General features: G+C 43.5%; 1 protein-coding gene across 7 annotated transcripts in view; it reads left to right on the forward strand.

Annotated features, from left to right (window-relative positions):
* The window catches only part of LOC120812252 (excitatory amino acid transporter 2-like), a 28138-nt gene continuing 3835 nt past the window's right edge, over positions 1–24303 (forward strand). Inside the window, exons 1-11 of one of the 7 annotated variants that reach the window (XM_078097856.1) lie at positions 6–307; positions 1680–1774; positions 17250–17389; positions 18926–19078; positions 19325–19575; positions 19889–20036; positions 20679–20805; positions 21041–21274; positions 21369–21563; positions 22198–22332; positions 22455–22731. In XM_078097856.1, the coding sequence (XP_077953982.1) occupies positions 17260–17389; positions 18926–19078; positions 19325–19575; positions 19889–20036; positions 20679–20805; positions 21041–21274; positions 21369–21563; positions 22198–22332; positions 22455–22731 (1650 nt within the window). In that variant the 5' untranslated portion in view covers positions 6–307; positions 1680–1774; positions 17250–17259. Of the gene's footprint in view, positions 308–1490; positions 1775–14411; positions 14818–17249; positions 17390–18925; positions 19079–19324; positions 19576–19888; positions 20037–20678; positions 20806–21040; positions 21275–21368; positions 21564–22197; positions 22333–22454; positions 22732–24303 lie in introns of those variants that run through there. The other 6 variants (XM_078097858.1, XM_040168081.2, XM_078097857.1 and 3 more) reach the window with 6 other exon arrangements.

Here is a 24303-nt window from a genome sequence, read left to right on the forward strand (position 1 = left end):
GAGACAAAGAGGAGCGAAACGGGCGGAGGCGGGTGGAGGGAGTAAAGCACCGGAGTGCGAGGTGAGGCGCAGCTCATTCAGTGGGATTTGTTGAGCTGCTGCGGAGCTCCTCGGATTTAACCAGCAGAGAAACCTTATTCCCGCACCCGAACTCTCCCCCGTCCCGTCCGTCTGGTCTGACAAAGCGCCTCTCGTCCTGGACCGCCGTGCGCCCCGCAGCTCCCCGCGGCTGAGCTCCTCTTCTGAAGCGGATACGAAAGGACCGAGACCGAACCAAAAAACTTTTCTACCGTGGTTTTCAACGAAGGTAAGACGATGTTCAGTCTCCAGCTCGCACACAGGGTGAATAAACACGCGGTGTTGGAGGTGATGAGCAGATGGATGGATGCCCCTGATCCTTATTTGCAGCTTCATCTCTTGTTTATTATAACAAGTCACATGTTATTAAATTTATTTAGATCATTTTGGAGGTACGTTTTGTAGGTAGACCAGCAATATAGCTGGTCTACCCTTCCACGTTATAACCATTGTGTGTGTGTGTGTTATTTTTTTGCATCCATAGATGCTCATAAGCTAAGCCATTGACGTGTGAGTGCCGATCGTCAACAAGCTCCTGCTGCACATGGTGCATCCACTCACATCTGTATTCTTTTCTCAAGCTCAAATGTGCATGCATTAAACTAAAGGGGAATTATTTCAATAAAGACACATGATCTAAGTAAACCATTACCCCCTGCTGTTCCACCACAGGGAACAATCCAAATGCGTCTCTGTGCGTTAGACAGCAGACGTGGGCAACGCTTTGATTATCAGTGCCGTACCCAAGGAACCCAAGGAATATGAAGTTGCTTTGAACTTTAATGTGCATTTGATTCTTAGAACACGGCACAGCTAATGCAAACACAACTGTGCCTCTGCTAATAGGATTTTATGAGAAAACAGTCCAAAAAGTTTAGAAAGTGTAATTGCTGCAATGCATTTTCTTAGTTTACTCCAACACAAGTAATATATAGATCCACATATTTATACACCCGCTTGATCTGAGAAAGGAGACCTGTGTGCAATGTGATTTGCTGTAGTTTATGTATTTTCTCCCGCATCCTCCGGGTTCCACAGAGAGATAATTATATCAAGCGTTTTATTTTTGTCCGGAGTGAGCAAACACTCCTCGATGAGGAGAAAAGGAACTTATTTTTACCTTCCCATCTCCACCCACCTTTTGAGCCAATCGTTGAAGCCCTTTCTTCTATCGTATTAAAACGCGAGCACTGCTACTTCGCCCTCGCACGCACGCGCTTTTTTTCCCCAACAGCACCAGCAATGTCGCAATGGAAACCAAGTGTCTTCCCATCCCCAGTTGAGCGTCTTGAGCGGTGTTAGGCTTGGCTTGTCACTCGCGAGCGTGCCTACGGGGGCGTGTGTTTGTGTCACTGCGCGTTGACTCGTCCATCTCCCTCGGTACCCAAGATTACTGTAAATGTCAGATTTTTTTTATTGATGGGTTTGGTCTTTCTAGTCGGCGGCGGTCGCTGGGGGGGGAGGAACTGTCCGTGACCATGCACCTCGGGCATTGTGTGGCAGGGCTGCGATCCGAAGAGGCCTCGGCCTTCTGTGTAATTGCTGGGAGAATCAGTAAAGGAAAGTGTCCATGCAGCTAACGCATTTTGTCCTTCTCCCAGAGGCCACTCTCCAAACTACTGTGCTTTGGCATTTGCTGCCTTACATGAATCAACACAACAGACATTCAAGGCTAACTCAAATGCTGTAAAGCCGGGTGAGTCATTTAATATATAAATGCATTTACTCCCTCTGGGAGGCGGTTTTTCTCTTTTTCTTTTTTTTTAATAAAGGGTATGGGTTTATACATGCTGTTAATGTCGCCATAACAACCATCAATCTAAGTCTGCTTGGACAAATTATGCAGATATTTAGCCGTTTCTCCCGGAGAAGAATGTCATTATAGGGGAATTTTTTTAGAGACTTTCGTGTCTTAGAGCGCTCCATTAATCCTTTCAACCTGCATGTGGCGGGGAAAAAAGAAAACACCCATTCCGTAAGTGTTTATGCTTTTCCGTATGTTTTCCGTACATCAAACCTGTTCTGTTTAATATTCATTTTTCCGTGTCATGTCGTTTTTGGAATAAATTAAAATATTTTTTGATAAAATCCTTTCATTAAGGAAACACCCGTTAAATTGTGACGGAAATCAAATCTATGTTAGTTGTCCGACGTCAATATTTAATTTAGTTTGTTATAGTAACAATTAATGCTACTGTTAACGCTAAAGTTATTTTCAAAAGTTAATGATTGAAAGTCCAGCATGCGATCATGAATGTGTTAACACCTCTGAGCATGAATGCATTCCCGTAGTCCTGCATGCATACACGCACGATGCCTCATAGAGAGGTACACTCCAACCCAAAGACAAAGCCCTATTCCTCAGAACGTCTCATGTTAGCCATCTGTGAAGAGGCTGCCTTAATTAGGCTGGACTGTGCTCTGGGCACACTGGATGTTTGAATGGACATGTGTGTTTGCGTTAAATGTAGGCTGTGAGCTGCAGATACAGGTGGGGTGGGGGGAGGTTCTGGAGATCTGCGAGCCAGGGTGAAATAATTTAGAAAGAAAATAAAAAGTAGCAGCACGAAGGATAAATTACGCCAGCTGATAGCTTCTTCATCGACTGTGCTTTACTGTGGGGATCAAATTGTACCAATCCTTCCTGACAGTTTTGTGGATTGATTAAAGGTACTTGGCTGTGCTTGAGACTCCTTTGGATGTATTTGTTCATAATACTCATCCGTCGCTGGCAGACCAGATGGGAAATGAGCCGTCCCCAGTCAGCATTGAAGAAATAAAAATTCCTGCCGATGCAGAGTAAGCTGAACAAATGATTTAATCATATATATGTTCATATAAAGTGAGTAATATGTGATCATATAGTCAGGTTTATAACGTTTTTATTTGTTTGAGATTAATGGCCAAAGGATGGAGTTATCCAGCTCACCCCAAACCCCCGCACAGACTTTTCTCAGCGCTGAGGACATAAAGGGGGTCACACAAGCAGCTCGAAGATGTAGCATATGTTACCTGTCTGTGGCTAGTAACATATACATCGTCTCCTCTCTCTCTCTCTCTCTCTCTGCTTAAAGGGGGTGAGAAAAGGGAGGCGGGGAACAAGCTGTTAAAAAGTGGAGGAAAGTATGGAAAAGGAATTGAGAAGAACGGTGGAACTGGGGGGGCAAAAAAGAGTGAGGAAGGGAAACAGGTGAAGTAGATATCAGAGTTTGTGTGTGGGGTTGTGGTGCCCCATTCATGGAGCTTCTCTCAGGTCTTGCGGGCAGCCTTTGGCATCTAGTGCTTGAGTAATCCTCCTGGGAACACACAAACACTGCCAAAGTGCCATCCAGCTCCTCTTTTCAGTCCTTCCCACTCTGACGCTCGTCTATCTGTGTCTCTCTCTTTCTATTCACGTTCTCAATACTTGGATTCCGTTCCTTAGCAGCTTCTTTCGTTTCATTTAATTCCTTCCTAATTGCTTTAATGTTTCATTTGTCCCTGCGCTTGATTTTCTCTGTGTTCTTCTTCCCTTCTCATCGCTTTTCAGGTGTTGAAACGTGATTCATCTCCTCCTCGTCACTTACTCCTGATGTGAATATTCCTAACATGTGGGGATTCATGCTCTTTTTCTCTTTTAGCCGTGCCTATAGAATCAGTGTTTGGGGTTCTCAGAGAGCACAACGGAGCGAGGCCTTTCCCATGGGTCGACCGAACAAAGAGCCTGGCTCCCCTTCGCTTCTGTGTGACTGCACAGGAACAGAAACAGAAGTATTCACCAGCGAGTCTTCTGCTGGGCGGCGAAACGATAGATCTCTGCTAGCCGCGGTCAAGGCTTTTCTGACTTTTTTTTGCTCTGAGACGGCAGAGAGATCGTCAAACTGACCGTGAAATCTGTGTTGATGCGTAGGAGATGAATCATAACCTCCCAACAGTGGAGCCATGTGGGTTTGTTGTTTGAATAAAGATAAAGTTTTAGTTTGAGTGAGTTTATTTTATTACAAAGACCTGTCTTGATGAGCTCATAGTGCACAACAGACATGACTACGTTACAAACAACAAACTATATCAAATAAGAGAGTCCAAACCCAAATATACATTTCTTTGCTTGCATCATGTCAAACGTCATGAACGGAGAAGCCCACATTTGTCCTGTTGCCGTACAAAGTTGAACAAATTTTCACCATAACTAAGATAAGACGGGTTGTTTTTTTGGTGAGTATCTCTCACAACTTGATCTGGTTAATAGAAACTGTTTCTTCTCCAAATAATAAAGAAATGATTCGGAATCTATAGATGTCCTCTCCTTTTCTCAAAAAGGACTGAACATAATTAATATCACATTAGCACACTTACATAGTGGCCAGGGCCCCCGGAGGGGGATTGAGTCATTGTTTACGGTGCTACAGTGAAGGCCTCCTCCCTCCCAACCGTTCAGCACTGCCACTGTCCTGCTCCTTAGGGGAAGAAAAGCGCATCCCATCGGCACCTGCTAATTCAGGAATTCAGGTCAGCAGGGGGAGTCACAAAATTGCTTTGATTGTGATTGGTAAGGGGCCAAACAAGTGGGGGGGGAGAGGGGGGGGTCTTGTTTTTTTTCTTGGCACTAAAGACCATGCCAGTGATGACAGTCAGGCCATTGTGCGGCAACAAAAGATTCATAATTAAAGCACATTAAGAGATCCATCAAAACAAATTAATCTGAACAGTTGCCACAAGATGCAATCTGGCAGTTTCACACTGGCTGTCAGATGGAGCTACCTTTGGTTTGTGCCATTGTTCTCTTCACGCTTCAGCACATGACATCTCTACAAGACAAAACAGCAGCGAGATAGTTCACTTTTACTTGAAATTAAGAGTCATGTGCAACTGAAAGTTATTAGATATATAGCTTTTGAAAAAAATGTGATTTGTAGTTGCTCAAGCCGCTTTTCTCCTCATATCCTTCCTTCCTAGACAAAGGCTTTTGTGACAGTTTTATAATGAGGATAATTGGAGGATCAACAAATGGGGAATAAAGACCTGAGGATTATTGGAGGACAAAAGGATTTGATGATGCTTGAAGTTTCCATATGGTGTAAAAGATGTACCTTGATGCCAAAAATCTGATCCGCGTGCCGTTAGCTCTGGTCCGATATGACCAGGGAAGCAGAATAAAAGAAAATGGAAAAGCAATGTCTTCACATCTCCCACTGACCCTCTCTCGTCTCAACCACCTTCCTCTTCCTTCACCCCTTTTTTACAATTCCACAAATCCTCAATTAAGTGGGTAATGGGCCTCTGAGGAAGGTTTGTGTGCTTCTTTGTTCAGCTTCCGCATTAATGTCCCTCTCGAGTATGTAAATAGCCTGAGCTGTGGGAGCGCAGAGCGGAGCTGCCACTTGTCCGCTCATCGCGAAGAGCTCCATCACTTTCCGACATTTTTGGAAGGCCAAACTGGGACACGCATGAGAACTTCGCCCCCCCCCCCCGCCCCGTAAACCCCTTTCCCCTCCCCTTCTCCCCCAAAACGGCCCTCATGTCCTCTTACCCCACAGAACCCCGACCAATCCCCGCCCCGTACGTGGGCCGCTCCCCACTGCTCGGCCTATCCCGTCCCGCCGAGGCCCGATGATAGACTCTACAGTTTAGTTCTGTTTACCTCACTCTCTGTGTCCAGTGGAACACAAAACAATCCCCTTCATTGCATGTTTGTCAGCCCCCTCTTCAGAAATAAAAGAGCGAGAGAGAGAGAGAGAGAGAGAGAGGGGAGGGGAGGCGAGAGGGTGGGGAGTTTACAAAAACAAAAACGGAGGAAACAATTAAATTACCCCTCCTCCTCCCAACGAACCGTACGGTAGCTGTGAACTAACTTGGGGCCTGTAAAGTGCCCCATTATTCTAGTCGGGTTGGCGTGTTCCAAGAGCGGCTTGCCTCAATGGCCGATGAACACAGACACAGAGAGGGTTTTGTTGTAGAATTTGGCTCACCTCGTTATGCACTGGTTAATTAGGAGCTGCTTCTCTCTATCCGTCTATCCGTCAGCACGCTAAAAACATCTTTAATGGTGTCTTTACAGATTCGTAAGCCATGTTTTATTATTGAAGCTTTCATCTGAAAGAGAGAGAACATCAGTTTTACGCGCGCTCTTACTTTGCACTGTACGTCACCCTCTTGTGTCCAGACAGACACCGACATCCATGGGAATCCCGTCTCGTTTTAGTAGTAGAGGATTACGGCGAACCAGGATTTGGGGGAATTACCGTTGTATGTCTGAAATCTTGACTAAAGGCGGTTTACCATCTTCGGAGCAGGATAAGATGAATGTGCTCTGGGGATTTGGCCGGGACTGGGATCAAACAGTGGAGCTGTGTTAAAAATGCTTCTCCTGGATGTTCTGATAATGATTCACTGTGACTATGGGCAGGCTTTAATAATTAGTTGGCGGAAAAAGCCTAAGCGGGTGCTTTCACTCTCAATGACATTCCTGTGCTGCGCTCGATTGAAGAAATATTTACAGTTTGTAATAGTATGCATGAATGGGGACGTAGTGAGCAACTTTCTAAATGTAACAACAGCCAGTAACAGGCAATGGTTAGCTTTTATCTTAAGGGATATGAGAAAATGACCCTTGATTCTTGTGCATGTGATATGTGGTTCTGAAAGAACAGTGTCACTGAAGTGGTACTGAAAGGAGAGCAAGCGTTAGAAGCCTGGTATCACACCCAAACTTATTCAGTCTTAGAAGAATGAAGTTATTGTTTCAAGACAAACCAAACGCATTTCTTTAATCCAAATGATTTCATGCATTATTGGAGGTTTTAAATAAAGTGTCGTTTCCTGCAATAAACAGGTGTCAAGTAACGAAGTACAAATACTTTTGGTATCTATACTTTACTGGAATATTTTATTTTTCAGACAACCTTTTACTTCTACTCTTTACATTTTCACGCAAATGTCTGTACTTTCTACTCCTTACATTTTAAAAACAGCCTCGTTACTTCCGGCTTATCGTAGTTCAAAAACACAAAGACAAAAAAACCCATCTAGATAAATGGTGCTATGCGGACAGAGTGTATTAGATTGGGTTTGGATGAGAAGTATAAACATTTAGCATCCAGACACACGATTGGTTTTCTCCGCGATGCGCCGGCAGATCGGAGCGACACCGGCTGGGAAAAGTGGTCGGTGGAACGTTGGTATTTAGCGCCATGAACCATCTTCTCGAGTAATTGTATTGTCTGGCACAACACAGCGACTTGCAAGTAGTGCAACGTATTAAATAAAGTGATGTGTGTCTTAATGCCGCTTTAGAAATGAACGCACGGGGATTCTGTATTTGCTCATGAAGCCTGAAAATACTGGTTATTTGGCCAATGTTTTGATAACCGACCGCTGCCAGTTCAGTGTTTCCCATCATTATAAACAGGGGGCGCCCCCCCCCCCCCCCATGACGTAGTAAACCTGGGGGAGACACTGCAGTTTACCTCATCAATGCGAACAACGTGTGTGTGACTCGTGTCACTGGAAAATGGGTTGTGGTTTTATCTGTTTAAGTTAATAAAATATACATTTGTTGTTGTTGTTGTTTCCACCATCCCAACGGCAGGTCACGTGATCTGCAGGCACCTTCTGAACACATTGTAACGGACTGACGTGTTGTGTGAGCGAGGTTACACATTAAGAGTTTGTCCGTAATGGAATTTCTTACATTACTTTTACTTTTATACTTCAAGTAGTTTTGAAACCAGTACTTTTTAGTACAGGCCATTTCCCAAAAGCTTTCAAAACTGCAGTTATTAAACCTCTCCTAAAAAAGCAGGGCCTAGATGCCTCTATTATCAACAACTACAGACCAATTTCAAATCTACCTTTCATAAGTAAAATAATTGAGAAAGTTGTCCTACAAAAACTTAATCACTTCCTGGCTTCAACTGGCTGCCACGACAATTTCCAGTCAGGATTTCGACCTCTTCATAGCACAGAGACGGCCCTTATTAAAGTTGTAAATGACATCCATCTTAACACAGACTCTGGCAAAACTTCAATATTAATGCTATTAGACCTCAATGCTGCATTTGATACTGTCGACCACTCAATACTTTTGGACAGGTTGGAAAACTGGGTGGGGCTCTCAGGCACAGTCTTAAGCTGGTTCAGGTCATATCTACAAGACAGGAACTATTTTGTTTCCATTGGTGACTTCGTATCAGAAACAACCGACGTGTGGAATCCCCCAAGGTTCGATCTTAGGGCCGACTTTATTCAACATCTACATGCTCCCACTAGGACAAATCATGCAAAGAAATAAAATTGACCACCATTGCTACGCTGATGACACCCAAATCTATGTAGCGCTATCACCAACGACTATCGAATAGATCTTCTGTGACAGTGCATTGAGCAAATCAAAGACTGGATGTGTCAAAATTTCCTACAACTAAATGAAGACAAAACTGAGATCATTGTATTTGGTGCAAAAAAGAAAGGTTTAAAGTAACCCAATACCTTCACTCTCTGTCCCTGAAAACACCAAATAAAGCCAGAAATCTGGGGGTTATTATGGATTCATATTTACACTTGGAGTGTCACATCAAATCAGTAACAAAATCGGCTACCACCTCAAAAATGTAGCACGACTTAGAGGGCTCATGTCAGCTCAATACTTAGAAACACTTGTACATGCCTTTATGACTAGTAGGCTAGACAATTGTAATGGTCTCCTTGCAGGTCTCCCAAAAAAACCTGTCAGGCAGCTCCAGCTTGTTCAGAACGCTGCTGCTAGAGTTCTAACAAAGACCAAAAAATGTGAGCACATTACACCAATTCTTAAATCCTTACATTGGCTCCCAGTATGTCAGAGAATTAATTTCAAAATCCTACTGCTCACATATAAATCACTACATGGTTTAGGGCCAAAGTATATCACTGATATGCTTCAACTACATAAGCCTTCAAGATCACTAAGATCTTCTGACACCAATCTGTTAGTGATTCCCAGAGTAAATACAAATCATGGGAAAGCATCATTTAGTTACTACGCAGCAAACAGCTGGAATAAACTTCCTGAAGATTTAAGACTTGCCCCAACTCTGACCACGTTTAAAACAAGACTGAAAGCTTTTATGTTCAGCTTCGCCTTCTGCTAAATTTGACCTACATTGCACTTTTAACCTCTGCCTTTAATTAAACAATTTAAATAAGATTTTAATTTATAATTTTATTTGCTGTTTTTAATTGTCTTTTATTTTCTGCATTTTATTTCACTTTATTTTTGTGAAGCACTTTGAGTCTGCCTTGTGTATGAAAAGCGCTATACAAATAAAATTGCCTTGCCTTGCCTTGTCTTCATACTTTTACTTAAGTAAAAAGCTTGAGTCGATACTTCAACTTCTATAGGAGTCTTTTTAAACCCTAGTATCTGTACTTCTACTTGAGTAATGAATGTGAATACTTTTGACACCTCTGGCAATAAAACAGTTGACCCACACTGGGTTTTCACACTCCACAGGTTCTGTTTGCATCCCGTGCGCTTCTGTGCCTAGAAAGAGCAGCAAGGCTTAAAATATGATGACATAGCAAATGAAGGCGCTCTTTTAGTAGACACAGCATGCTGACATGTTGTGTGCCCTGTTACACTTTGCTGCTCTTGTGATACGCTTCCCCATTGTATTCTGGCCATCTTTAATATGATGTATGTTGCTCACTGCAGATACACACACACACAAGCAGCGTTTTAATTAGTAAAAAACACACTGCATACTGGGAGCTTAAAGAAATAAGCAAAGAATAGAATAACAATGCCTGCAGTCTATGACTTCAGTTTTGAGGTCCTCAGCGTGCTTTGATACAGCCAGCAGCACCATATGGCGCACATCCCAAAAGCACAAGCATACTGTATGAAATGAGTTAAGTAACATATGTCTAGAGATGTCTGATGTCAGCATTTGATACAGTTTATGGCTGCGAGATCTACAATTTGCTATATTATATACTATACTCAGTAGTGTTGTCAAAGGTGAACTGTATACATGGTATAGCATAACCATGCATAACACTTTGAACATGATAGCTTGCCATCAGCTGCAAATATATATCACATTTAACGAGCCATGTGCTAGAAATCGTCATGCGTCTTAGCTGGTTGTTGTAATGAGTAGTGTGCATGTGTGTGTGCGTGTGTGTGTGTGCGTGTGTGTGTGTGTGTATGTGTGTGCAAGAATTCCCTTTCTGCCAGCACTGCGGGGTGGTGTGAGGAAAGCGAGGCACGGCCACGGCTGCAGGCTGGGCTCAGTCCCTGCAGAATGCAGTGTTTAATTAGGGAGAGCACATCCTTCCTCCTTAGCCCTCTCATTGGCAAATCCCGGGAGAGACTGTAACCCACCTCGAATACCACGGGACTGGACCGACTAAGATTCATGACCAAAGACAGTGTGTGTGTGTGTGTGTGTGTGTGTCCGTGTGTTTCCACAAGCTTGCGTTTACATGCATTGTACCGACACAAGAGCAAGTGAGAGAGAGAAGGGCTGGACACTGAGGTTTAAGTGCACGCATCGTTTGTGTATTTCTAAACTTGACAGTGTGGCAGGTGAGTGTAGTGATGTATGAAACGTGATTCGTGCACTAATCCCATTTCACGGGTCCAGCTGCCCAAGACAGATGTCAGTTATTTCTCCACAGCTTACCTGAACACACAGAAGCCCTTCATATTGGCTACTGAGAGGTCTTCCCTCTCATTCTACCATTGATTGGTCTGATCTGACCTCCGTCCAACCCTTTTCTCTTTGCCATGATTTTTCAGTTGGCTGTTCCGTTCTTTTGTCTCCATCCTTACCTTTGTCCGCCACGCCTTTCCTTCTACACCCTTCCCCCATACATTGTTACACGTCTATCTGTATCAGGCATTCCTACCATTTCCCCCCTCCCGCCCACCCCTCTGTCTACTATATTCCTCTCTCTCTCATTCCCCTCCACGCAGTGGAGCGGGTATACCATAGCCGTGGTTGTAGTAGGGGGGTGGGGTAGTCCTGCCTTACTGGCAGATTTAATGAGCTCCTGTGGGGATCGGACCCAAGCCGTCAAAAGCTGTGTGCTTGCAGTAAAGCCAGCTCTCTTAAACAGATGCGATAGCTTCGCTTCATGTGCAGGCGGGCATGCGACGCATGAGCAGCAATTGAAGAATGTAAACGAGTACATCCGGAATAGGTGTGCAGCCCTTCAGCGAATGGAGGGGGTTCCAAGTGGGTACAGCGGAAACATCTTCTTTTCCCCGCTGACCTTTCGTATGTGCAGATTTAGGTACACGTTGGGGGCTTGGATAGAGGGCAGTGACGCAATATATTTGTTCGCAGCAAAACAAAATGACAGTTAAGACTCTTTAAACACGATGGAAACACCGAGAATTACACAAGCCGGGACATTTAATATGAACGCCAGAGAGTTTGTGGGTCACACACAGACATTTCGGGATGAGCATTCGTTTGTGGGTGGATTGTATCAATCTGAAGCTCTTGGTGGATTTTATCCAGCTAAATGGGAATCAGACAATTCACCCCTATGATACCCACTCCCCATCATAATAGGCGGTAAGGACATAATTACAGTGGCGCTCTCTAATGACTGCCTCATTATGGACAGAGTTGTGCCAAACAAAGGGAAACCTGAGAGGGTGCTGATGGACAAGGCACACACAGTACTGTTCAAACAGGAGTTGCTGATAGTAAGGATTCCAAAGATACGATGAAAGCAGTTTTGCATGGTGATTCTTTGACAACACTGATAGTTAGGATAACTTTTGATATCTTCAGTGCTGGAATGCCACTAGTAGTGGTAAAGGCAGCTTCTCATGCAGGTCAGATCATCATGGCACTGAATTCCCGCCCTGCTGCCCTCTATATGTTGGGAAAACCAGACATGTCTAAACACAATCAAGGTAACCTGCTCCATTTAATGTTCAGTTTCTTTTCCCCAGTTTCCTTTGACTGTATTCTCACTCAATTGGAAGTAGACTATGAACTGGACGAGAAAGCCATGGCGCTCTTTTGGATTGAATCCACACAAGCTTAGAGGCAGCTTCCCAATAAGAAGTTTTTTTTTCTCCATGGTCCCTCTCTATTCACATGAGATTTTGTCTCTTAGCAAGAATCACTTTTCTTTTTTTGGTTATGCTGCTGAAACACGATGGGCTAAAACCGCCGATGGAATAAACCAGATTAGAGTCCGCACGTCTCTCTACCACTATCTATCACCGAATGAATGCTTTCCCAACAACCATCTAGGGATACATAATTGAGAGGCGCAGAGTGACAAAGCTTTTCTTTCTTCAGAAGGAGGAATTTATCTCCTACTTCCTATGCGCAGCACAACTTGAAGTGTTTGCTCGGAGCTTCCTTTTGGGGGGGTGCTTTTTCACAGCTCCTAGGCAGCCAGTATGTGTGAGCCCATTTCTTCCCACTGCATGGCAAGTGGCTTGGAGGCCCGGATGAAGGGGGAGGGAGGGCACGTATATTCAAAACCTGGCCCAGCTCCAGTTGTCTACCTCGCAGTATCTTTACCCTCCTGTCGTGAGAGTGGGCATCGGGGCATCAAGTAGTGGGAAGCTTACTTTGTATTTCCCTCTATTGTAAAGCATTGATGCCGACCACCTGAATCAGATGAAAAACACAGCCACTCAAACACAACTGCAAGCTTGTTGATTATTACGTAAGCAGATGTTATAAATGGTGGAGTGGCATTGTAGGGCAAATGCCGCTGACAGAAGTGCATTGGGTGTGAGCGATGGACACCAGAGAAGACCTTTTTTGGAAGTTTCTAAACGCATTAAAACGTTTATTACATCACATCTCCTTTGGTGTGGTAAATATATAATGTCTCTATTCATCTGCAAATCTTTCAACCTGAAACACATCGTTATACAGTGTGTGTGTTTGTGTGCGAGTTCCCGTTTCCCGTACATCCCCTTCTCTCGAAGCCGCGGCCTGTTGCTAGGACAACCCCTCGTGGTCCCTGCTGCATCCCAGTGGCCCTCAATGCCAGCACTCATGGAACCTCCTCACACTGGGAAGGCAGCATAAAATCGGGATAATCGTTGTCGATTATGGGGCACAATGGACTGAAGCTTCTGAAAGATTCATTCATCCTGGAAAAAGAGACTGTGGAGGGGGGAGAGGAGAAAGGGGCGCCTTGGTCCCTCCGCCGCTCTCCCACGGTGGGCACAGGCATGACATCAGTGGCCTGAAAGAACTGGCATTCTGGACATGTCCATTGCCCTCCCCTTCGCTTTACCCATGAACCCTCCTACCCGCAACCCCCCCCCCCCTCTCCCATTGCAGCCCCTCCCTTCTTTTCTCACCCCTGCCAGTTTGGATTCAGCGCTTGGCCGGGCAAGTTGGGGCCACTACCACTGTTTGCGTGTGAAACAAAGCCCCTCAGAAGGAGAGAGGAAGCAGAGAGCTTCACATGGTGCAAGCCAAGAGCAGGGACGGTTGCCTCAGCCGTCCCCTCTCAGGCCCCTCTCTTTTGGCTGAGAGGTGCTGGTGTGACCCCAGAACCCCCCCCTGCCTCCCCCTCACCCAGTGTCCCTCTTACCAGCCCTGCATAAACTCCCGTCTTCTCTGTGCTACTCTCTCCCTTCCGTCCCGAAAATACTCTCCCTTCGCCGAGCGCCCTTTCAACGAGTACGACATGTCAAGGCATTTGGGATGAGGGATTTCTCATGACACAACCTTTGCCGACAAGGATGGCATTTCGCTGGTTTTCGTTGTTCAGTTGGTGATTTGCTTAAAGAGGAAATAGCTTACCAACACACGATGAACACACAATACGATGAGGAACCCCATGCTGGTGGGAGACTAGAAGGAAATCAGCCTGACACTATCCTCGCATGAATCACGGTGGTCATTTTGTGCTTTGAAGTTCAGCACTTTCGGGGGTTGCAGTGGGTATGGCTTAGATTACTGTTTGAAGTTGTATTGGAAGCATGTGACGTTCACATACATCAAAAGAGTGACATAACATGTTGGAGCAAGAGCAGCAAACATTTACTCTCGCCTGCTGTCCATCAGGATGAACTCAAAGCTCCCAAACAGCAGCATTATGACATTAACCCTTTCATCGGCCATTCCTTTGTAGTTTATTCCCCTCTCATCCAAAGGGCTACTTACAAAGCACTACTGTACTGGTCCCCCATAGTGCCATTAGCACGCATCATGGTGATCATCTCTAGTCCTATGGAGCTGAATGGCTCTGGAAGCGCACTCTCCGGGGAGATTACAGGGTCCAGGGAATGGAGGGTCCTGGAGGGATTTGACTCTTAAGCTATTGGCTCCTCCCTCTACCTCTTATTTTAAATCATTTATTTCTAGGTTTGTCGGATGTGTGTGTGTGTGTGTGTGTGTGTGTGTGCCTCGGTGCGTAGCTGGCCCCGGGGATGGTGCTGAAATCAAGGGGTGGGGGCTGATGGGGCTTTTGAGGACTTCAGGAGGGGGCAATTCAGGTTGCTGTGGCTGTGACTGAGTCTGTCTTCTTGGCCGTGCTGACTCGTTGCTCTCCGGATGCTTTGGAAGAGCTTGTGGACAGCTGAGAGCGGCTAGCAGTGCTCCGGTTTCTTCAGCCACGGGCTTCAGCCGGGACGTTTACCTGCTGTCATCTGGAAACCTTTTTTTTGAATGGAGCAGTCGTGATCCTACGAAAGATTACTTAAGCTCATTCATGCTTAGATTTCAAAAGGGTTTGATCCCGGTCAATGTATACAGCACATACCTCAACTCCAACAGAAATTAAGTAAGTACAACGCACCTCATTTGCAGTTTAAGGCATAATCTACTCTTATTTTCTCACTTTAATGTTGTTTTGATTTAAATACAAGCAATTTGATATTTGTCTAAGTTAGTGGCAAACCTGATCTGCTCCTATAATTTTAGGAAGCAAGTCAGAATATACAGTATAGTATCAGTAATATAATATAGAAAGAACTCTTCTTGAAACTAAACAACTATTTATTATTTTCAGATTGTGTGTAAATCTGGGTCGAAACCAAGTGTTGATTGGTTAAGGCCATCTTTAATTCTTCATGGCTTCGCGCTCCTGGCTGAAATTAATCTTATTTAGCCCTGGGACAAGATTAACTGGTTTAGAAAATGATCCCTTCAGAGACTGCGCAGAAGAACACTGTTTGGATGTGTGTGTGTTTGTGTGAATTGGTCTTTTATATTATTTCTTTCTTAATTCACTGTTTCTAAAAGCAGCACCGCGGTGTAACTGGATTCTGAATATTCCTCAGTTTAAGATCCATGATTTATTCTTCATGGCAGAGTGACTCCGTCCAGTAAAATAATTCTTAATTTAAGACTTAAAACGCCCACTGACGTGAAATGGCCGTCTTCGATTATTATTTAGTGTACATTTGATTAATCCTGTATACTGAGTCACACAAGCCCACTCTCTCATCTGTTCTACACTTGGGGAGAGAGGAGCTAATGAGAGGATCGTGACAGAATAATATCTGTCCTCTGTGACGTACAACGTCTGCTTTCTATCCATCTTTCTGCTAAAAATAATGAAAGGGGAGAGAAATGGAGAGAATTCAATTAACAGCTCTCATCACTCTTAGGGAATCGAATTACATGGCAATGCCATTTTCTGGGGGTTTCGTTATATCTTTTATTCAGCTGTAATCTAAAGTTTGGCTATGGCTCGCCTGCTGTTTGCATGTAGTTCCTGTAATTCACACTTCGCTTATAAATGAATAAGAGGAGACAGAGGAGACAGAGGAGACGCCGGCGGAGTGTGTGCGTGTCTGTGTGGAATTATTAGTGACTACTCGCACACCAACACTGATACAATAAAGACATTGTGGTTGCAAGGAGATTTTCCAAATGCCTGTTGAGTTGAGCTCACTGACTTGCCTTTGATCAAATTACAGCTTAAGTGTTCTGACTTTTGGACAATGGGGGCGTTTATGAGGAGAAGACTTGATGCGGGTGAGGTGAAAGGCCAAAGACGCATTATTTCTTTGCAAATCATCAGAGAAGACATGCATGCTTATTGGAGATTATTAGGAACACAGACACATTTCTATTATCTCACACACATAAAAGAGCAACCCGATTTGATACATTATTCTAGCGACTTGTTCAGGGGATGATGAATGTAAAGCTCTTGTTGGGGTACTGAACACCTACCTAGCAAGCATATACCCACACCGCTGGATTTCCTTTTGTTAATAAACCCATTCAATCCTCAGCAGAGTTCTACCTGTAAAGAGAAAACACTTTTCATTCAAACTAACCATGAGCCCCCTTTTCCTTCTATTGTATTTGAAATGTTGTGTGCTTCTGAATTTACTGTCAAATAGTCGTAAATGATACAGTGAATGGAGAAGTGAGTTAATACGTTTTAATAGGCAATATGTGCTGATCTGCTGGAATTCATCAAACTTCCGTACCGTCAAGTAGGCATCTGGTTCACTTCTTCGTCACTGTCTTACACTCACAGGAGGTGCTTGTCTCTGCTTTTCTACATGGAACCCCTTTGTTTTATTAAAAATGCTTTGCCGATGACAATGACATGATGTATTATGTTTAGTTGTAAAGCCCACATCATTTAACTGTGCTTAATACTTACGTACTCAGGGTGCAATAATCTTAAGTGTTTGTTCTGTGTATGTACATATAACAGTATGATTTCAGAATGGTAAAAACTTGTGTCAACTTGCATAACGTGGGCTACACATGCCTTCATATTCTTGTCAAACCCTTTTATTTTGTAAAAATGCTAAACCTCTTTACATAAACCACTTTTAATGAACTGACTTCAGATGCTATGTGTCTGAAGTATCGCCCCCAAAGGAATGCAATTGTGCACACAGCAGCTTGTAGTCAGCTTCCATCTGTTGGATGCCAAAGCTATCATGAGCAATGTAGGATTGACAGCTTGGCGATACTCTTGAATCCTTAACATTTTTTATATAGTGCAAGTGTTTTAACCATATCAGAGATATATTTCTAGAGACATCATGCACACCCAAATGATCAAATTTATGTATTATTGGCCTGTCTCTAATTGTAAGATATACACAAAATAAACCATTAATGCATTGTTTTCCTCCCAGTGACCACAAATAAAATAAACAAACTTGATGTATGCTAATTAATAATGCTATTTATCCTCCGATGTGTTGAGCTTGATGCATTTGTTCTTTCTCTCTTCCACAGTGCCAACAGTATGCCTAAACAAGTTGAAGTGAGGATGCACGAGAGTCACCTGGAGCCCATCGAGGCCAGGCCTCAGTCCAAATGTGCCCAAATGTGCTCCAAGCTGTTCAAGAACCTCCTGCTCACGCTCACCGTCCTCGGTAAGTCACGACGCTGCTGGCGCATCAACGTTCTGTTAACTCGGAGCTCGATTGCACAGCTCGCTCGTAAGATGAGGTGGAGATGCCATCTGTGTTATAGTAAGATGACTGGGTGTCCTGACCTTCCCGAGCTCCGTGCCACCTGTTGCTCTCAAAAGCTCCCTGCAGCACTGGACACCCAACAACCTCTGGTGGTGCATGAGCATATAGTAATAATAGCATTTTGCTCCTGGGGCCACATGGGGGGTTTAATGAAAAGAGCACAACAGTAGTAATGCATTCTCGGTTTCTAACCATTGAATCAGATTTGGGTTTGACCTGCAAATATTATTTAAAGATTGCTGTGTTGTATAGCCATGTGGTCCCTTTACAATGGTATGCAGTATATCAATAACTAGCCAGTTACAACTGTGCATAAAAAAGTGCATACATATTTGTACTGTATATTTCATTTAGCATTGTGCTTGTCTGTCTGTCTGTATCCTGCTTGTACGGACGTGTCTTTGTGTGAGCATGTGTATTGTGAACATCTCACCCTGCTTGCTGCACTGTTGCAAAGCGAGTGAGCCAGCGTGATCATTGATCATCTGTCTCTTCTCAGATAAGAGCCTCTATGGGATTTTTAAATGGGCCAAAGAGAAGACAGGAAATCAAGTGCCATCCAAAACCCTCGGGTGCGCAGAACCCAAACGATGCTGTTGGACTGGAGGATAAATCGAAGCACAGACTATTATAATAAATAAAGCAGAGCTTTTCATTCCAGCGCGACTAATTAAACAATGTCTCGGGCCTGTGTGATGTTTGGCAGTGGTGTGGCAGTAGAGGAAGTAGCAGGGTAGGGTGGAGGGTGGGGGTCGGGCGGTAGTGGTGATGTGTTGCGATGGAAAAACACATGCCAACCGCTAAGCTACAGGGAGCTTGGAGCACACAGAGGTCATTTTTACCTCCGGGGGGGCAGAAAAACTGTGTGGGAGGAAACAAATAACTGTTTGTTGGGAGAAGCATGGGGCAAGGGGCAAAATAGGCTTTGTACGTTAGGGGCTGATCTTTAAAGTGACGGTGTTGTCATGTGAATGGAGGCCAGTTTAGGTCAGGCAGCCAAGAACCCACTGGAAGGCAAACATATGCCAATGAGGAATATTCTCAAATAACTCCTTTCCTCATCCTCCTTTTTATTCAATGCCCTTTACTTGCCCTGTCAAGTGAAACAAATCTTGAAAACCTTCTGGGTTCACGGAGATAATGAATGCTTCATCTTACATGCTGCCTCCACCCTACGGCTTCAAAGAGATCTGATCGTAATCCTCCACCAGCATTACTCTCTCTCAGCTCTCTCTCTGCTTCAAGCATGTAGCAGACTCTTGTACTGCACAACCGCATTTATAGTACAACACTACAGTTTAGATTCCATCAAATATTTTAGAACATAATATACCCATGAAAAACTACAAACAGATGTTTGTTTCTGAATCTGGTCTATTTTCCCATCATGCCCTCTTGCAGTTCCACTTACTCACACTCCTCCTTGCTCTTCAGGTGTGATATTGGGAGCAGTATCAGGGATGTTGCTTCGCGTCGCCTCCCCGATCGACCCGAATATTGTCATGGTGATTTCTTTTCCCGGAGACATCCTGATGAGGATGCTGAAGATGTTGATTCTGCCGCTGATCATCTCCAGTTTGATCACAGGTGCAGTATGACAATAATATTTGGTAATTTAGAATTCATTTTTGTAATACAAAAAAAAACACCTGATTCTGAAATCATAATTGACTGTAACTGTAATACATTATGCCATCCATCATGCACATGATTAAATACTATTTGGCCCCTAATGTTCTTTGCATGCAGGCTTCGAAGCCTTACTTCAGCATTTCCATTCAATAAATTAAAGTAACTACCAGTTGAACACTACCTTGCTTATTTTGCATGCAGGTCTGGCTGGTTTGGATGCCAAATCCAGTGGTCGCCTGGGAACCAGAGCTATGGTCTACTACATGAGCACAACTATTATTGCTGCGGTACTGGGAGTCATCCTGGTTTTGGTCATCCATCCCGGCAACCCCAAACTGAAGGAGAATCTGGGCGAGGGAGAGAAAAACGATGAAGTGTCCAGTTTAGACGCTTTCTTTGATCTGATCAGGAACCTGTTCCCAGAGAACTTGGTGCAGGCTTGTTTCCAACAGGTAATTGACAACAAGCTGATAAACACGATGCTGAAGTTTAACAGCAGTCAGTGAAGAGGCTGGATGCTTAGACAGTCTGTGATGTACGATCGTCAAGTGAGTGGCATACTTGATTAGGACTATAATTGGAAATAAGTTTACACAAAGAGTCTCCATGGATGTTCTCTTTATAGCTGAGAGATTATTAACCCTGGATTCTAGAAAAAGCAGAACAGAATTATTAACAGTTGAGTGGCCTCGTGTTGCGGGACACATCGTGTTTGAATCCAGTATTGTTCATCAAACTTAGTGATTCTTTCCTCATTGCACTCAGATCCAGACCGTCACGAAGAAGTTGGAGGTGATTATTGAGGAGGATATCAATGCAACCTCTGTAGAAGGCCTGGTTGCCAACATTACCAAGGAGCCTGAGTTCATCATCAAAAAATCCCTTCAGTTTAAAAGTGGCATGAATGTTCTGGGTATGTAAGACGCTTGCAGTATGTGTGCAAGAGAGATGCTTCTATCAGGCGGTAATTGGGCACAGCTGTGTTTTGAGTTTAAGGCCATTATTGGCATTCTAGCATGTCAACAATGCTAACATGCTGATGTTTAGCAGGTTTAACGTTTTGCATATTCACCATCTTAGTTTAACATGTTGGCTTGCTAACATTTGCTAGGTGACACCAAACATGTCGTGATCCAAATAAGCATGACACCAGTATTGCAAATGTCAAATGTCATGGCAATACATCAAATAGCTGTTGAGATATTTCACTCCAAAAATATTGTGTGAACATAACGGGAACAATCAAGGGGATTAGGATTCCTTCTCAGGGCACAATGAATGTCTCTTCTCATTCTCGTTGATGAGATGATTGGTGAAATGACCAATTGACCGATTTGTGACCCCTAGGGCCACGCTGCCAGCTTGACTAAAAGTCAATGCAATGTTCACAGTATTACATTTGCAGAATTTTGCATTGGCAAATATCTGGACCAATTACTTTGTTTGGCCATTCATGAAAAAAAAAAATCCTAATAATAATGCTCTCATGTGGTAATCATCTCATCCGCCCGTACTGGTATTCAAAGTTTGATACATTTATGATTTTCTGTCCCAGGTATGATTGGTTTCTTTATTGCATTTGGCATCTGCATGGGCAAGATGGGCGAGAAGGCCAGACTAATGCTTGAATTCTTCAACATCCTCAATGAGATTGTGATGAAACTTGTCATCTGTATCATGTGGTTAGTATCACTTAAGAATCTCATTTACTCATTTTGAAACTTTTGAGCCAGAAATAACTGTTATTGCCAAGTTATTTCTAAAGTCATTAAATTTTCAAAATAGCATTAGTATTATATTTAAAAATGATTATAAATTTATAATTTAAATAATAATAATATTATAAAATATTATAGCTATGTCAAAACCTTTTTCTTCTGTATTTAAAGTAAAAACTAACTTTCCTCTTGTTGTCAGGTACTCTCCCTTCGGTATTGCCTGTCTTATTTGTGGTAAGATCATCTCCATCAAGGACCTGGAGGTGGTGGGCAGGCAGCTGGGCATGTACATGGTCACTGTGGTAATTGGCCTCATCATCCACGGTGTGATCTTCCTTCCCAGTATCTACTTTGTTATTGTCAGGAAAAATCCTTTCACTTTCTTCCTGGGAATCTTCCAGGCCTGGATCACTGCCCTGGGGACTGCCTCCAGGTCAGCATCAGAATGAACCCATCGGTTGTTGTTTTGGAATATTTCTGCACTTGTCGCACAGCATAAACTACCTTAATCTGCTTCTTCCTTCCAGTGCTGGTACTCTGCCCGTCACCTTCCGTTGTCTGGAGGAGAACTTGGGTATTGACAAGAGAGTCACTCGTTTCGTCCTCCCAGTCGGTGCCACCATCAACATGGACGGAACTGCCCTGTATGAGGCGGTTGCAGCTATCTTCATTGCCCAAATGAACGGCATCCACCTTGACCCTGGTCAGATTGTCACTGTCAGGTCAGGAGGCACTTCATTTGTTTAATTGATGAATCATTAATTGTCGGTCCTTGCACTTTAAAGATATCATATTGTATCTGTTGAATCAGTATTTTGTCTATGTCTATGTCTAGAACAATTCCTGGAAGCAGGCTTAAATTTTGTAAAATACCATTTTCTCAGTCATAACAATAAGAATTGTAATTCCCATTATTTAAAAAGGGGTCAAATTGAGCCCTGAAACAGCAACATTTGACAAAAGAATGTATAGTTGAGAAATAAACCACCGGGAGAAAGTGGCAGCATGTGCCAGTGCCACTTCTCACGATACATACAGGAAGACTAATACCAATCTATACCAATCTTTTCCAAATGCTCCTCTGGCAATGAAGAATGAGTGGCGGATAGTCAACCTTCAGCTTGACATTCACATAATAACATCTAAAAAAACCTTGAATTAAACACCCCACTCATCACATTTAAACCTCACGTCATACGGGATGAAGGACCCTCCTCTGGTGCACTTCAGCTGCTCCTCTTATCTACGCGCATAATTGCTGTGTTCCCGTTGGCTGGGGTTTGTATGGAGATTGTCGGTCAGGTTTACGGGTTTGGGAAACCGGGCTGACTGCTGCTCTGCCGTGATTCCATCCAGTCTGACAGCCACCTTGGCCAGCGTCGGAGCTGCCAGTATTCCAAGTGCCGGCCTGGTGACAATGCTCTTGATCCTGACGGCAGTAGGCCTGCCGACCCAAGACATCAGTCTGCTGGTTGCTGTGGACTGGCTGCTGTGAGTTTGACAAAGACAAAAACACATGTTGTGGTTACATATTGGTTCTTTCCTTTGCTTCTACTAATGCATCAGCTAGAATATTCCCCCGTTTGATCAATTTGAGTTCCATCTGTCCTCAGCGATCGATTCAGGACCTCCGTAAATGTGGTGGGTGACTCGTACGGTGCAGGCATCGTGTACCACTTGTCCAAGGCTGAGCTCGACGAGCTGGATGCGCACGCGGCCAAATCCGACGACATCGAGATGATGTCGAAGACCCAGTCTTATTACGACGACATGAAGAACCACCACGAAAACAATTCCAACCAGTGCGTTTTAACCACTACTGCTACCACAAGTACTAGTGGCAATGCTAGTGCCACTGCTAACAATTCTGTCGTAGTAGATGAATGCAAGGTACAAATAATGCTTACGGACGTAGAGACTTGTATTTAACCCTATCTGTTGTTGCATGCTCACCCTGCATGTTTTCTTCACTCTGTTATATTATTTGCATTTCGTAAATAATAATCTTAATATACATGTGTAATGCGAGAGAAACAGATGCATGTGGATATCTTTCATTTTTTCTTCAATTGCAGCTTTTGTGTCAAATGAAAATCACAAAATATTAAGCGCTCAAACCAAAAGATTTCAGAAGAAGAAACTATGAAATGATTAAAGTTCAGCGCACAAAAATGAGGTGTAAATCGGCCTCTGCTTCGTCATCGGCCCAATCAAATAGCCGTAACCTGTCGGATGTTGGCTCTAACTCACAAGGCAGATCAAGATAATCCTCATTATGACCCTGAGAAATTATTTAGCAGCCCTCCATCTCTCAGAAGTTCACACTTCATCCTCCTCCAGACCAAAGTCTGGATGGAGTAAAGCTTTCCCTTTTCTGTGATAATTTTAGTTCTAATCATCCTTTAGTTCAGCTTAATTTGGTTGGTTCTGCATTATCTTAAAATTATTTCTAAAGGTTCACACTCCACTATAAAGAAAGCGTGACAGCTAGTTAGTAGTTCATATATTTGCTATATCTACACAAACACATACATACTCACTTCATTCACACCGTCAATGAGTCATTCTCAGCTGGGCTTTAACATTTTGACACCAGCTATTTCCGTCCATCGTTGAAAGCTGCGAAGCAGTTCCGCTAATGTTTAACATAATGCACTTTAAATCTTGTCTTTGAATTTGTTCCAGGCTTTTAGAATAACATATTGAAGTTCAGAGTGCTTGTTCCCTGACACACACACACACACACACACACACACACCTGCACACATGCACACCCAGACACACACAACCTGGCGGAAAAGGTCTACCGATGAGCATATTTATTTATTAAAGGATGATAGGTGTTGCCTAGCAACACTGGCAACCTCTCATACAAGTGATCCGTCCATAATAAAACGTTATGTCCTCCCATCTGAAGTCCTTTACACACATATATCACACAACGGCTTGCTCTTCTACCTAGCCACCATGACTATATTTCTGTTTTGTGTCTAACCCTCTTTTTAAAGATGCAAACTACTCTAGGGTGCTTGCAAAATAGCTAACGCATAACTATGCATTCATTGTGTTGTTAATGTACCTTGTTTTCATAGTGATCTGTCTATTTTGCATTCATTCATTGTGTTTATTTTTGTATTGCCTGTTGAGTTCTGTTAACAGTACGATAAAAATGCTCCACTCTTGATTACTAAAGGCATGATTATCAGAGGCAAAAAAGCTATGATACTCAAGAAGCAGTGTTTTAATGCCAAAGCACATTGGCAACAGCACCCAAAATGACGGAAAAGAATGTCCTAAATGCTGTCCTGACCTTAAAGTTATAGAATGTCAACAGTCATGTGTGTTACCTCAACTGATTGGCTGGACAAATGACACTTAAAAACCTGGACCTGATCTTTTTTGATGGTATAGCAAGCAATAAATGAGATGAATCATGCTTCATCAGCTCAGTAAGCCCGATTG

This window comes from Gasterosteus aculeatus, chromosome Y (assembly GCF_964276395.1).
Source record: "Gasterosteus aculeatus chromosome Y, fGasAcu3.hap1.1, whole genome shotgun sequence".
In the NCBI taxonomy this organism is placed as follows: domain Eukaryota; kingdom Metazoa; phylum Chordata; class Actinopteri; order Perciformes; family Gasterosteidae; genus Gasterosteus; species Gasterosteus aculeatus.